A 14,528-nucleotide genomic window follows, 5' to 3' on the forward strand; every position below is an offset into this window, starting at 1 on the left:
AACACACATAAAGTAAAAATCATAAGGGTTTATGTTTTTTAAGTCAAACCCCGAACAAGGGAGTGGGAGAGGGGGTGGCCCAGCAGTTAGGAGCACTGACTGCTTTACAGAGGACTTGGTTCAGTTCTCAACACCCACATCTAGCCCACAACTCTCTCTACCCTCACTTCCAGGAGATTCAAAGTCCTTTTCTGGTCCCCAAGGGCAGTTGGACACAAATACTCTCAAGCACACAGATAAAAGCAAATTTTAAAAATCAAACAAAAGAAAAAAACAAAAAACAAAAACCCAAGCCACGAACAATGGAAAAAATTACTTTTTAAAAAATTTATTTAAGGAACACAAAATGCATCTAAGTAATTTTTTTTTTTTTGTTTTGTTTTGAGATAGGGTCTCCCAAGTCATGGGATCAAAGGTGTGTGTCGCCATTACTCGCAGAGTCTAAGTGATTTTTTAAAAACCAAAATTTCAATGTCATCTGCTTACCCACCACTCTCTCCAGGCTCAGGGTGTGAAGACATCTTCTGATTTCCGTACTAAGTGTCTGAATGACTGAGTCAAGAGCATGCACAATCCAGTGGGCTGGGCACTTTGCCACTTCTGGCTCGGAACCCTGACCACCCTCCCGTCCCACACCAGTCTCCTAGGCCCACAGTATACACTTGGAGACAGCTGGTGAGGGTCGCCCAAGTTAGAACAAGTTTTCCTGTAAAAACCTAACTAGTTAGGCTCAAATTCCAGCACAGCCTCCCTGGCCTGCAATTCTGGTCAATACAACTGCCGACACTGCACTGCACACCAAGTCGGCTCCGGCTCAGTACCTCCTGGGGGAGCCAGGGCTCTAAAACAACGCAAGGAGGCAGAAGTGCAAAGTGTGAACTCGAGGGTCTCAGCCACGTCACAGACTCTGCACAGCTCTATCCCACCTGCTGCATGCAGACTAAAACTCAACTCCGGGAAACAAGTGACCCGTTGGTGGTAAGGTCCTGACGTGATGACTGACCGACTTACTACAGCCACACGTCTTGAGTGCGGTGGTCCTTAGGGCGGGGAGAGGGCTGTGCATGGATCCTTGGGCTGGTGGGTGTTCCCCACAGGGGTGAGGAGCAAGCCCTGCTCAAACCCATAACTCACCTGTAGGACTAAAATCCAACTCCAAAACTACTTAAGATTTGCCCTAATTCAGTGCCCAAGTTCTGGAGACTTTGGCTGATGTAGTATACAGGCTCACCGCTCCCACCAGAACAAGAAGCTGAGGCGCAGGATGAGCGAGGTATCTGCCTGTCCACCTCCAGGTACCTCACTCTGAAGAGTAATTAGTTGCCTGCTTTAAACCTCCCAGAGTTTGCCTTTCAAAACCCAAGCTACAAAGTAAAAATTGAAAAATATGTTTGCACGATAGAGGAGTGTGAAGTTCCTTCTCAAAAGTGGTACACACGCTGACAAGGAGGTAACCATAGTAATAAAGAGTAACTCATCAGTCTTAGCTGGAGACGGAGACGGAAGTCGTCCACTCTAGGCCTAGGACAAGAGCAAGCCTTAGGCTCTTCACTGCAGGGCAGAGAACGGGGAGGAGCCGAGCAGAGCTAACATTCTGAAGAGGGGCAGCGGGGAAGATAACTCACTCCGACTGCTCCCCACACCTCAGAAATTCACCCGAAACAGAAAACTGACCAGGAAAGCCCCACCTGCTGTCACTAGTGAAGGGTGTAGAGGAACGACAGAGCCCATGGACATGCTGGAGAGGACAGAAAGCCACACTCAAGTCTGAGAGGGGAGCTTGGAGGGCAGGCAAGCAGTCCGAGATTCAGCTGTGGACCTGGGCGCCCCTTGTGTGGGCTTGTGTCAGGCGAGTCAGTGCCACAGGAGATCTCATCGCCTGCCCTGCCATGCCCACTAATAGGAAAGCAGAGATCCCTGCCATGCCCACCAATAGGAAAGCAGAGATCCACTGAGTTTATTTTCTCAACGGTTTCTGCAGTGACCATAGTGAAGAACCCACAGCAGCTGGGCCCCAGGGTCACAAGGGATGCTGCGCTGGACATCAAAAGGTGACAGACTGAAATGAGCAGGACTGAGCTGCTGGCTTGGTCTCTCCACACCAGCGGCCTTCTCTGCTGTTTCCCCGGCAGTCCCCGCCCACCCCCGGCAGCAGCTGTGGTTGGTTGGGAAGCTACTGGCTTGCCATTGGCTTCCAGAATCACAGAGACTGTAACAAACCTTACACTAAACACTGTTCAGTCCTGAGTTGGGGGCGAGCCCAGTGAGGAGGGCCGAGTTCATTAGGACTCTCTTCCCTCCTTGTCGTGGCGTCATACGTGGCCTTCGGCCTTCCCTTCTCCCATGGTCTGACTCTCGTGTTTCTTGCCGGCCGCTCCTTCTACTGCCTTCTTGCTCAATGCTTTGCTGGCCTCTTCCTGAGGGGAAAGGAGGAGATGAAATGAATTAACCCCTGCCTTTCGGGATGGTTTGATCAGGTTTATGGCAAGTGTGCATGTGTGCATCGGGTGTGCACACTAGGAAGGAGGGGTGCCGCACTCTGGAGGGGCTTGTACCTCAGGCAGCTGTTGAATAACTAAGCCCTTGTGCTACTGGTAGCTGAAGATGGAGGCCAGACCTGGGACCAGAAGGAGGCTATGGGGCAAGAAGCTGGCCTGTGTTTAGACAGACCCACTGCCAGCGAGGCTCCCGAGGACAGCAGAGTGTGCAGTAAAGGCCACCACAGGGACACCTGTTTCCAATCCAAGCTGGATTCAGCTAGGAAGTATTTCTAGAAAAACAATATGGACGGGCTTAGGGTTTTTTTGAGACAGGGGTTTCTCTGTGTGTTCCTGGCTGTCCTGGAACTTGTTCTGTAGACCAGGCTCGTCTCGAATTCAGACAACTTCCTACCTCTGCCTCTACCTCCCAAGCTCTGGGATCAAGGTGTGTGCCACCACTGCCTGGCTGAATCTATCTTTTTAAAAATAACAACTCAGGGCTGGAGAGACGGCTCAGTGGTTAGAGCACTGGCGGCTCTTCCAGAGGTCCTGAGTTCAAATCCCAGCCACCACATGATGGCTCACAACCATTTGTAATGGGCTCCGATGCCCTCTTCTGGTGTGTCTGAAGACAGCTACAGTGTACACACATAGATAAAATGAATAAATCTTAAAAAAACAAAACAAAACCAACAACAAAACCAAATGAACTTGGTTTGGTTCAGATGCCTGTAACCCTAGAACTCATGAGCCAGAGGCAGGAGGACCTCTGAGATGAAGCTAGCCAGGTCTACAGAGAAACCCTGCTTTAAAAACAAAGCAGAACAAGACGCTGCTCCACCTCAGGGAGTCGGCCTCTCAGCTCTCACAGAGGGGCCGCGGGGCCTCCCAGTCCATGCCTCTGGCCACAGTGGAGTCCCTTCCTAAGTCTTGTCTCTCCCGACCTGGCCCCAGGTTAGTGCCCTCCCGGCCCAGGCAGCGGGCACACCTTGGCATCCTGCTCTGCGAACTTCTTGAACATGTTGGCGTACACCCTGCGGTCCCGCTCGTTGTGTTCCTTCGCCTTCCTCTGGCACACGGAGATCTGCAGTCTCGCTGCCTTGTTCTGAGGGTTCACCTCCAGTACTTTCTCAAAGTCCCCTTTGGCCGACTCGAACTCGTTCATGAGCAGCTGGGCTTCGCCCCTCCTGTACAAGCCTTTCTCGTTGGCGCTGTCCAGTCCAAGGGCCTAGGGACAGACGGTCACAGTTCAGAAGGGATGCCGTGACCCTTGTCGCCTCAGTGCTGAGGCAGTGCACTCACACCAGATAAGCAAGGACACCCAGCAATCAGACAGTGGCCAAACTCACTGGTTTCCAGTATTTAGTATAAAATGTCTCCAGTTCAGTGTCAAAGCCTTGACGTCCAGATGGTGTTGAGAGCTTCTGATTGGAACCGGAGGCACCTCACCAGTGAGTCCTTACTGAACTAGGGGTCACCTATGAGGTATTCTGCCTATCAGATATGTACATTCTGATTCACAACAGTAGCAAAGTTACAGTTACAAACAGGGTCTCACTATATAGACCAGGCTGGCCTCAAATGCAGTGATCCACTCGTCCCTGCCACCTGAGTGCCTGGCCCTAGAGATGTCACCTGTGTTTAAAAGGAATATCTTGTCTCTGGGTCTCTGTCCTGAGTTCGAGGAAGTGAGTGGCTTTGCTCTGCCCTGCCCTTCTGCACCTCCTGCCCATAGGACCAGGGTCAGCCAAACACAAACAGAATCCTTTGAACCAACTACAAGCCAAATTGTTCTCACAATGTGTATGTGTGGATGTATCCGTGTGGATGTAGCTGGATGCCCATCTTTGGTGTCATTCCTCAGAGCTGTCCACCTTTTTTTGAGACAGGGTCTCTAACTAGTCTGGGGTTTACTGAATAGGTTAGGCTGGCCAGCCAGTGAGCCCTGGAGATTTGCCAATCAGCTTTAGCCAACACTGATATTACCGTCTCAGGCAGCCTGGAATTAGAGTGTGAGTGAGTGTGTGTGTGTGTGTGTGTGTGTGTGTGTGTGTGTGTGTGTGTATGTGTGTGTGTGTGTTGGACCCCTGGAACTCGAGTTACAGACAACCATGAGCCACTGTGTGATTGCTGGCAATGCAAGCAGCACCCCTACCCACTGGGCCACCTCTCTAGCTCCTCATGCGCAGCTTTTACGTGGGTGCAGGGACAGAAGTCAGGTTCTTACGCTTGCGCCATAAGCGCTTCACTCACTGAGCCATTTTCTCCGCCCCTAAAAGTTTAGATGTGCTCATCTCTAGCACTTGTACTTCTAGTGATCTATCCTGTGGGAGCGCCCTAAACGCGTGTGGAGAGAGACACTCAACAGCTTTCTCTTATGACTCTTAGGATTATTATGAACCTTATAATAAAAACAGACATGGACACTCTTCCTGTGAGGGTCAGTGAAGTAAATCCCCACGATTCACAGAATGGTCCTTAAGGGGTTGAGTCTTTTTACACCAAGCACAGTGAGGGAGAGCCACAGAACATACTCAACTGATGTGGAAAGAGTCCTGGTTCTACATGGTAACTATGTCCCACCTTTCTCTAGTTAGTTCTTATAGTACTTTGCATTCTGGGGTTGTGTATTATATAAGTGTGTGCATGCATCTGATGTATCTGTGTATGTGTACACACACACACACACACACACACACACACACACACACACACACACACCAGAGGACAGGTGTTTTTTCTTTTACTCTCTATTTTCTTTTGAGGTCTTACAACATATAAAATGTCTTTTTTGCCATTTCACATTTATTTTTTGTTGTTCTTAAAAAATGTACTACTGGGCTAGAGAGATGGCTCAGTGGTTAAGAACACTGGCCACAGGTCCTGAGTTTAATTCCCAGCACCCACATGGTGGCTCACAACCATCTGTAATGGGATCTGATGCCCTCTTTTGGTGGACAGCTACAGTGTTTTCATATACATAAAATAAATCAATAAATCTTTAAAAAAATACATATTATTACGTTGGTGTCTGCACATGTACTGTACGAATGTTATTCCACTTGTTATGCACTTGTGTAGGAGTGTGGAAGAGGCCAGAGTTCTTCTCTTTCCCACGTAGGTCCTAGGAATCAAAGTCATCAGGCTGGGTAGCACGTGCCTTTCCAGTGAGCTATCTTCACAGTACTGTTCTGAGACAGAACCTGTTATCCCAGGGCAGCCTTGAACTCTCACTTTTCTGTCTTTGCCTCCTAAATACCAAGACCATGGCATTGATCCCTGTGGTTCTTTGAATAAGGATGGCCAACAGGCTTATATATCTGAACACTTCATCACCAGGGAATGGAACTGTTTCAAAGAATTAGAAGGACTAGGGATCAGGAAGTGTGGCTTGTTGGAGGAAGTGTGTCACTGGGGGGAGGCTGTGTGGCCCAGTGGTAGTGTTTGCCTAGCATGCACAATGCCCTGGGTTCAATCCCCAGCGCTCTCTCCCTGTCTACTCTTAGACCCAGAACCTGGGTAAAGAGGGCCACCGATGAAGACTGTTATCAACACTGTGAGCAGTTTTGTATAAAGTGCAAGACAAAGGTAGCCACAGAAAGCCCCATCCTAGCAAGCGCAAGGCCCTGGGTTTGGTCCCCAGCTCCGAAAAAAAGAAAAGAAAAGAAAAAAAAAAAAAAAAAAAAAAGAAAGCCCCATCCTCTAGGGTGTCCTGGTTCATGCTGACCATAAAGAACCTGATGGGAGCAGAGGTGGCACATGGACGGAGGTGCCCACCCACCTTGTCACAGCACTCGACAGCTTTGGTGTACTCTCTGAGCTTCAGGTAGCACATGGCCAGGTTGAGGAAGGCTGCGAGCAGGAAGGACTCCGAAGCTTTGGACTCCTTTTCTGACAAGCCGTACTCCATCTCCAGCCAGGACACTATCTTCCCGTACTGAATCACGGCCTGCATGTACTTGCCTCCCTAGGAGAAAAAAAGAGTGGCTTGTATCACTGTGGAGAGGATCCACTGATGTGAGTGTGGCCTGCCTCAGCCGGGTCCTCACATGAAGAGGCCTGCACACCAGCCCCATTCTGTCTCCTGCCTCTCCTTAGTTCTGGGGAAGCCCTGCTGGCCTGTGAGGTGGCCTGGACCAGGTTAACAGCAGAGCAGGCATTCTTTCAGCCTGACAGCAGGAGGTTGCGCCGGGGAGCCAACATTCCTCAGTCTTCCAAAGGATGGTGAGCTGTTTGGCTTATCAGACAGGAGGTGACTTGGTGCGATGGGTGGCGTCCCCATCGCAGCACTGACAGTAAACACTGGACTATGGTAGCTGGCATCCCCACACCGCAGGCCTGGGCTGTCTAAAGCAGGCTGTGCAAGTGCTCGGCTCCCAGGAGCCGTGGAGAGCAGCAGTCAGCATAGGCAGACTTCAGAGCTGGGCTGTCCCCTGGCACCATGTTATCAAAGGTGGGTGGGGCCAGAGCACCCTGTGTTGACCCATGGCAGTGGGAACACACATAGGCTGTTGGTAGCACACAGTGCACACAACCTTGGAGAGCAAACTCGATGTGTGAGGAACTGTTCTACCTTTCTCTGTTCCACCAGCCTCCTCTGCTGCACCAAGGCCTCCCTCATGCACACTAAGCAAGCACGATACCTGCCATCGCTCTCTCCAGGCCTTTATTTCATGCAGAAAAGGCCTTGCTACACTGTGAAGTCTAGTGCCAAACTTATGGTCCGTCTTCCTGTCTCCTCAGCATCCAGGGCAGTGGTTCCCAACCCACCAAATGTTGCGACCCTTTAATACAGTTTTTCATGTTGTGGTGACCCCTAAATTATTTTTGTTGCCACCTCATAACTGTAATCTTGCTAGTGCTATGAATCATAGTGTAAATACCTGATGTGCAGGGTATCGGATACGTGACCCCTGTGAACTGCTGTTTCAGAGTAACCAGACTCCACACATGCTCCTGCTGATTAGTGAGTTCTGACAGCGGTGAACAACTGAATAGTGCACATGGCGCTCGCCCTGAACAACAAGCTGTGTGGAGACAGTGTGCTTGCCGCTCCAGTGACCACTGCATGGTGGGTGGCAACTTGTGAGCACAGAGAAAACCGGGGTAGAGGTGAGGGCTCTTCTCTGCAGCAGATTACCAGCCTGAGGACAGACAGGATGGCATAAGGGCAGCCAGACCTGAGTGCACTCAGGATGGGAGGCCAGGACACTGCAGAGCTCTCCCCACAATTCTCCAGCCCTCAAAACCAACCAGCCAGCTCAGCCACACTTCCTTCCCAAGGAGCACTAGGGGGCGCAAGATGTCCGCACACAGCAGAGCGGCCCTAGCCTTGTGGTGTGTGGTGACACCGCTACCAGTGCTTGACTCTCAGAACTGGATGGGGACAGTGCTCTCCTGCACTGCAGAGCGTTCAGAGGTGGAAAGGACCTCGCTCAGTCCCTCTGCCCGCTCAGTCCCTCTGCCCACAGCTGGAAGCCAGACAGGCAGGGGAATGAAGAGCGCAGACATACAGAGCTGGAGCCCAGGCGGCTCTGCAGTCACCCGCACTCTGCATGTGGCAAATGTCACATCAGACACCCTGGGAAGATGACGCTGGACAGAGCAGTGCAACAAAAGAAAGGCGTCTCAAGCTTTGAAGGGAGACGGAACGTGGACCGACGACAGCCCTCCCCCTCTGAAGCTGGCATGAGGCTCCTCACCTAGGATGAGGAAGGTGCCTCCAGGAAGTGCTCAGTGGGACACAATGTTCTGGGCTAAGCCTTAGGTCAGTGGTTTTGAACCTTTCATTAATTTTTTTCCCCAACAGACTGATGTTTTGAAAGAGCTTGTCTATCGAATTACATGTTAAAAATAATGCGTTCCATATGTGTGATGACGGATGATCCAGATTTTACCCAGATTGGTCATTTTAGGAAGATTGGAAGCATGCTGAAACATACACATTGCCCCTGTAACACTTCCAGCGACCCAGGCGAGTGATCTCAGTGACAAGAACGCCACAGGCCGATTTCCAGATGCCCATTCAGGGCTCATAGCACCATCTGGGTGGCTGCTGACGAGTCAGACTTACTTAATAATTTTGTTACAAATACACACTGCCCCTGCCCGTGTTCCTTTTGAGGTAGCTACAGCCCCACGGTTCTGCAGGTCCCACATGGAGTCTACCCTCCAAACCACCCAGGTAAGGCCTTAGATGTGGCAGCATCTCTCAGTACAAGGCTCATGAAGAGCTGCTTCAGGCCTCTGCTTTATAGTGCTGTTAAAAAACCAACCAACCAACCAACAAAAACCCCAGTGAACTGTGTTAAACACTGCAGCTAAAGAAAGAAAAGCAAAGGACACTTGGGCTCCCTCCACACTCTGTAGTCCAGGCTGGCCTCAAACTCACAAAGATCTACTTGCCTCTGTCTCCAGAGCCCTGGGAGTAAAGGTGGGCCAACAAAGTTGCTCTGGCTTGGATTTCCTCACAGACCAGAGTCAGCCGCTTCTGCAACGTCACCCAGCCCAGCGGAAGACTGCCCGCTCCGAATTCTCATCACGAAGGCTGGCGGCAGCGGGCACAGCACCCTGAAATTTCATTTCTTGAATGTGGGCCTCGGCCCTGTGGGACAAAGGCCTGGTTCCTGAGGACAGGGCTCTGGAGGAGCAGTGGTCCTCTGGGCAGCTGCAAGAGGCGTCACATCACTATGGCCATCACAGGGCTCCGTGCCTTTCTCCTCATCACGTTCTTGGGAAGGCCAAGCCTGGTCATCCCTGGATGCTCTGCTACCCACGCCAGTCTCAGGCCTGCCTGTACCCAGCCAGGACCAAGCAGGGCATCTCCCCTTGCTGTTCAGTAATGGCAGCACAGGTAAGTACTGACGGACTGCTCGATAAAACCTCATCAAAGATTTATTCTGATGAAATTTGCTGTGAAAACCGCTGTTTCAATTTAAAGAGCAAAAAAGAGGTTTTTTTAAAATTTTTTTAGGATGTTTTTATTTTTATGTTTATTTTATGAGTACTCAGCACATGCACACCTGCACGCCAGAGGAGGCATGGATCCCATCACAGATGGTCATGAGCCACCATGTGGTTGCTGGGAACTGAACGACCTCTGGAAGAGCAGTCAGTGCTCCTAACCGCTGAGCCACCTCTCCAGCCTGAAAAGATTTTTTTCAATTAAAAATTACAGTGAAAAAAAAAAAAATCGGGAGACTTGTCTGCACCATAGTTACATAAAAACAAACACAGCATGGTAACCTGGGAGAAATCATTCAAAGTGATCTGCAGAATCTGCAAGTGCTTCTCAGTCACGTGTCTTAGGGACTGATTGTCAGGGGAGAAGTGTGGTGTGGACCCTGCCCCTGTGACCTCTGACCTGTAACACACCTCCATTCTTTCTCTGCTCACAGACAACAACAACCAGGCTGCTCTAGGCCTTGAGTGGCTCAGGGGAGCGAGCCAGGTCTGGTCTGCTTCGCTCCGTCTGCTCCTAAGGATGCTCCGTCTGCTCACAGCACACAGAAGAGGCACCTGTGTTAGCTCCTGCATGAACTCACTGTTCCCTAATCCTCAGACAGGACACAGCAGGCCTGGAAAACCTGAGGAAGTCTTACCAACAAGGTGAATGCAGAGGGGGCCCCAGCATGGCTCCTGGATACCGGGTAAGTATCCGACACGGAAAGGACTTACAGAGACTCACACACCTTGAAGTACACCGTTCCCTTTTCTTTGACAATGGCAGCCTGCTCCAGTTTTTCTTTGGTGTCCATCTCCCAGGATTCTTTGGCCTGTGTACAGATTTGTGGCAACAGTTAGATGAGCAGAAGAGCAAATATACCAGCTGATGCCTGGAGGACCAACGGCAGCCATCTCTACAAGATCTCAAACTCAGAGACACTGGCAGGTACAACTGTGTGCCACTGCCCAGCCACCAGCAGCCCAGTGCGCTTGGCCCTCCACTGAGCGTTCCTGTGTGGCTCCTGAGCTGTGCTCTGACCCATACGGTCCAAGGGGACGAACAGGTAAAGCACAGCCAGGAGCACAAGCACTGAGCTCTCTCAAAGACTGCACTTTTAGGGTGACAGAGCAAAGCCTCGAGGGGTGGAAGGAGCCCTCCTTCCCTCCCTCCTTCCCTTGAGCTTCCCCACTATAGGGCTGCTGTCGTGTGAACAGGTCGTTTCTGCCCAGCTTGTTTTCCACCTCTAAGTGAAATTAGTGCTTCTGGTTTGGACCAAGCCGCACATGCACAGAGCATGTCTAAAATGCCAGGTCAGGCAGCTGTCTCCTCCTCACACGGCCAGATGTGTCATGGCCTCTAGCAGTACCAGTTTGCAGGTGTGGACCTGGGGAATTTCTTTTCACCTCCCCGCCCCCCACAACACTGCATGTGTATTAGGCAAGCCTCCTTTACTCTGTAGCTGGGGTTGACCTTGAACTCTGGATCCTCCTGCCTTCGCTGCCCAAGCGCTAGAATCATGGGAGGGCATCACTGTATCAAAGGAAGACTGTGAAGACAGCTCATACAAAACCGTCACCATCCCCTGCTGCTTTGTCTCAGGCACACTCCACTCTCCAGAACAGCACATACAGGCCTTGGGGCACACACAGCTCTGGGGCTATCGCTCAGTCAGACAGTCTTTGCCTTGCACACTCGAGGCCCCAGCACTGACACAGAAATGAGCAGCTGGATTAAGATCACAAAACCAACAGGGTCTCTGTTCTGCTCACTCACTCAGCAGATTCTCTCACCTTCCTCTCTGCCGGCTTAGTTATCCAAAAGCCTAGTTAACGAGGGCCAGCTACATTTTCAAACTGGTTTCGGTGTTGAAAAACATTACACTGTGTGCACCTGTGTGAAGGGCACGTCTCCCTCTCTCCCTCTCCAACATTTTTTTTTTTAGTTCTTTTTTTCGGAGCTGGGGACCGAACCCAGGGCCTTGCGCCAAGCGCTCTACCACTGAGCTAAATCCCCAACCCCAACATTTTTTTTTAAAAAGAATAACCATCTTGGGGGTGGAGAGATGGCTCAGTGGTTAAGAGCACTGACTGCTCTTCCAGAGGTCCTGAGTTCAATTCCCAGCAACCACATGGTGGCTCACAACCATCTGTAATGGGATCCGATGCGCTCTTCTAGTGTATCTGAAGACAATGACACTGTATTCATATGTAAAATAAATTAATCTTAAAAAAAAGGAATAACCATCTTTGTTTATTTTTTCTCATATTTTTCTGACTTGAAAAAACCTTACTGAAAAAAATTTCATACAATATACTAATTTTTATAGACTATTCTTACTTATTATTATTGTGTACTCGTGTCACTGAATGTTTTGAGACAGTGTCTGTCACTGAACTTGGAGCAAACCAACTGAATAGGCTGGCCAGCCAGTCCCAGGGTCCCTCCTCTCTGCCCCTGCACATGCCTCCGTGTCAGGCGACACCCTCTGCTTCAGCCAGTGGAGCACTGGGGTTATAAGTGCCGCACTGCTGTCTCTGGCTTCTTTTCCATTCTACAAGGCAGGGGACTAAGTCAGGTGGACTGGAGAAAACAGCAGAGGCTCACAGGTGAGTGTGCCCAGACTCCAGCTGTGCTCGTGTGGGGCGATGTGACAGCAGGCACTGCCTCGAAAACACGGGAGGGCAGAGGGTCTTCTACAGAAAGGGCAGGGAAGCTCCGGGCTTTCATAATCCCGTGCCAGTCTTTTCTCCCTCTTAGCAATTGTCCTTGACAAAATCAGGACTGAGTTTAGAGTCCTTCAGAAGCAGTCACCTCCAAACACGCAACCGTATGACAAGAGCATGTGTTGGGGAACATGACGCTGAAAGGGACAATCCCACTTTTTTTCTCCCAGACTTACAAAGAGATAATTTCTTTTGGAAATCTACTATACTAGAAAAGGTCACATTTCTAGTGAAAACTTAGTGTACAGAACATGGGGTGATTTCGTAGGAATAAAAAGGGCAGTCCCTGAGGGGCTCGGGGAAGGGGGATGCTGGTCACTCGAGACACAGCTGACGATGATCACTTCCTTAGCTTATGGGACACTCTCTGGCCAGTGAAGAACAGCTGGGAGCCTCCAGCGATGGCCCTGGGCTGGAGAACATCCAAGGAGGCACACCAGTCTGGGGGCCATGGCAAATTCCCTCTCCTGACTTTGGATGGGAATGAAAAACAGCCTGGGTAGCAGGTTTGTTTCTTGTCCCGAGTTGCAGCTGCTGGCCCTGAGGCAGAGACGTTGGGATCGTAACCTGGAGCCCCACTGGAGGCCTCTTTGTAACTCCTATGGAGTGTCCAATCCGCTCAGCACTGAAAAGCTGCACCCCAAGTCCCCGAAGGAACTGCTTGGCAGAACGTGAACTTTTTTGTCCACAACTCAGGAGAAAAAGTACAAAAAGAACAAGCCTAGGAACAAGTAAGGGAACAAGTCTTGGACTCTACCCAAAAGTTAAAACAAAACAAAACAAAACAAAACAAACAAACAAACAGAAAAAAGAGAGAACACTAGCTCCTCTCCATAGCAACTGTGTCCTGTCAGCTTTCTGTGCGCTGAGCACACGTGTGGGCGGGACAAGTCTCAGGCAAAGGAAAGCGCAGAAGCAAACGCCAGTTAGCTGAACAGCTAAGTGGCACTTCAGGAGAGGATGGGAAGCCCACGATTCCGGACGCACTGGGCTCTCACCTTTTCGAAGCTCTTCAGTGTGACTTCATACATAAGCTCAGCATTGGGTTCGATGCCAAATTTAGGTTTCCCCGCTTCTCCAAAACCATATCTGAAACGGAGAATAAAAGACAAGACTTAGGAGAGCTGGTGTGTCCCCAGGTACTTCCTGTGGTGTTCTGAGGGTGGGGTCACTGCTGTGGTCTCCTCGGTTCCCCTGCACATGTCCTGCACTGCCTGGGATGGTGGGCTCCACGTGCTGCTCCACACGGATGCCGACTTCAGACTTTCCTGTTTGGTTACACGACAGAAAGGACATTCCTATAACCATTATAGTAGCAACACAAAGGCTTCTAAGACCCTTGTTATTTTATTACTATTGTTCTGCTGTTCTGTGTCACTTCCATACTTGTATATAACACATCTCTTATTTTACCCCAGCTCCCTCCCTACTCCCTCCCCAAGTCCCCTCCAGCTCTCATGGCCTTTTCTTGTGTGACACCCACTGAGTTTGCTAAAGATTCTGTTTTACTTTAAGGCAGCGTCACCTCCCAAGAGCACCACCTCCAATCAGAAAAACCAAAGAGGGCAACACACTAGCAAAGACAACAGATCTCATGATATTAAACCCTCTGGGTATTAAAGATTTTAAAAGGCACAAGTGCACGGTAGCACGCAGCTTTAATCCCAGCACTTGGGAGACAGAGGCAGACGGATGGATCTCTGAGAGTTCAAGGCCAGCCTGATCTACTAATCAACTCCAGGACAGCCAGGGCTTGTTACACAGAGAAATACTGTCTTGAAACACAAAACAAAAATTATTTTAAAAGGCACAGGCACACTGACAACCAGAGACAACACACAGTCAAACCCAGCCCTCACTCAGATGCTAGCTTATACTTCTGTGGTTATCCTGCTTCAGATGCAGTAAATACCCTTCAGCCAAAACGTATCAGTTAAAAAAAAAAAAAAAAAAAGACCAAATAAAACCCAAGGTTACACAAATGTCATTGTAAGGGTCAGGGTCTTGCTATGTAGCCCAGGCTGTCCTTCAACTTGTGGCAATCCTCTGGCTGCAGCCTCCTAGGTCCTGGTTTCCTGGAGTACCCACCACACATAGCTCTTCCAACCTTGTTCTGGGGCACTAGTTCAAATCAGATGTCATCTGCCAGAACAGGTCGCATGGAGCTCTGTCTGTCTGCTTTGGTGTCTCCCAGCAACTAGAACAATGCCCCAACCGGGAACAGTGGCACACATCTGAATTCCCAGTACTTGGGGGCAGAGACAGGTTGATTTCTGTGAGTTCCAGGATAGCCAAGGTTACATACAAATAGAAACTGTCATAAAAACCAAAAGGTTAGAAAAAGGAGATCAACTGTCAGCACAAGAGCAAGAAGTTTAC

At 50.1% G+C, this 14,528-nt stretch overlaps 1 protein-coding gene across 6 annotated transcripts in view; it reads right to left on the minus strand.

Annotated features, from left to right (window-relative positions):
- Positions 1–312: 312 nt before the first annotated feature.
- The window catches only part of Fkbp5 (FKBP prolyl isomerase 5), a 120,266-nt gene continuing 106,050 nt past the window's right edge, over positions 313–14,528 (minus strand). For all 6 annotated transcript variants that reach the window (XM_087597651.1, XM_087597652.1, NM_001012174.2 and 3 more), the window contains 5 exon segments: positions 13,148–13,238; positions 10,172–10,255; positions 6,262–6,447; positions 3,469–3,708; positions 313–2,417 (listed from right to left, as the gene is read on the minus strand). In XM_087597651.1, the coding sequence (XP_087453777.1) occupies positions 2,313–2,417; positions 3,469–3,708; positions 6,262–6,447; positions 10,172–10,255; positions 13,148–13,238 (706 nt within the window). In that variant the 3' untranslated portion in view covers positions 313–2,312.

This window comes from Rattus norvegicus, chromosome 20, assembly GCF_021556685.1.
Source record: "Rattus norvegicus strain SHRSP/BbbUtx chromosome 20, alternate assembly SHRSP_T2T, whole genome shotgun sequence".
Classification (NCBI taxonomy): Eukaryota; Metazoa; Chordata; class Mammalia; order Rodentia; family Muridae; genus Rattus; species Rattus norvegicus.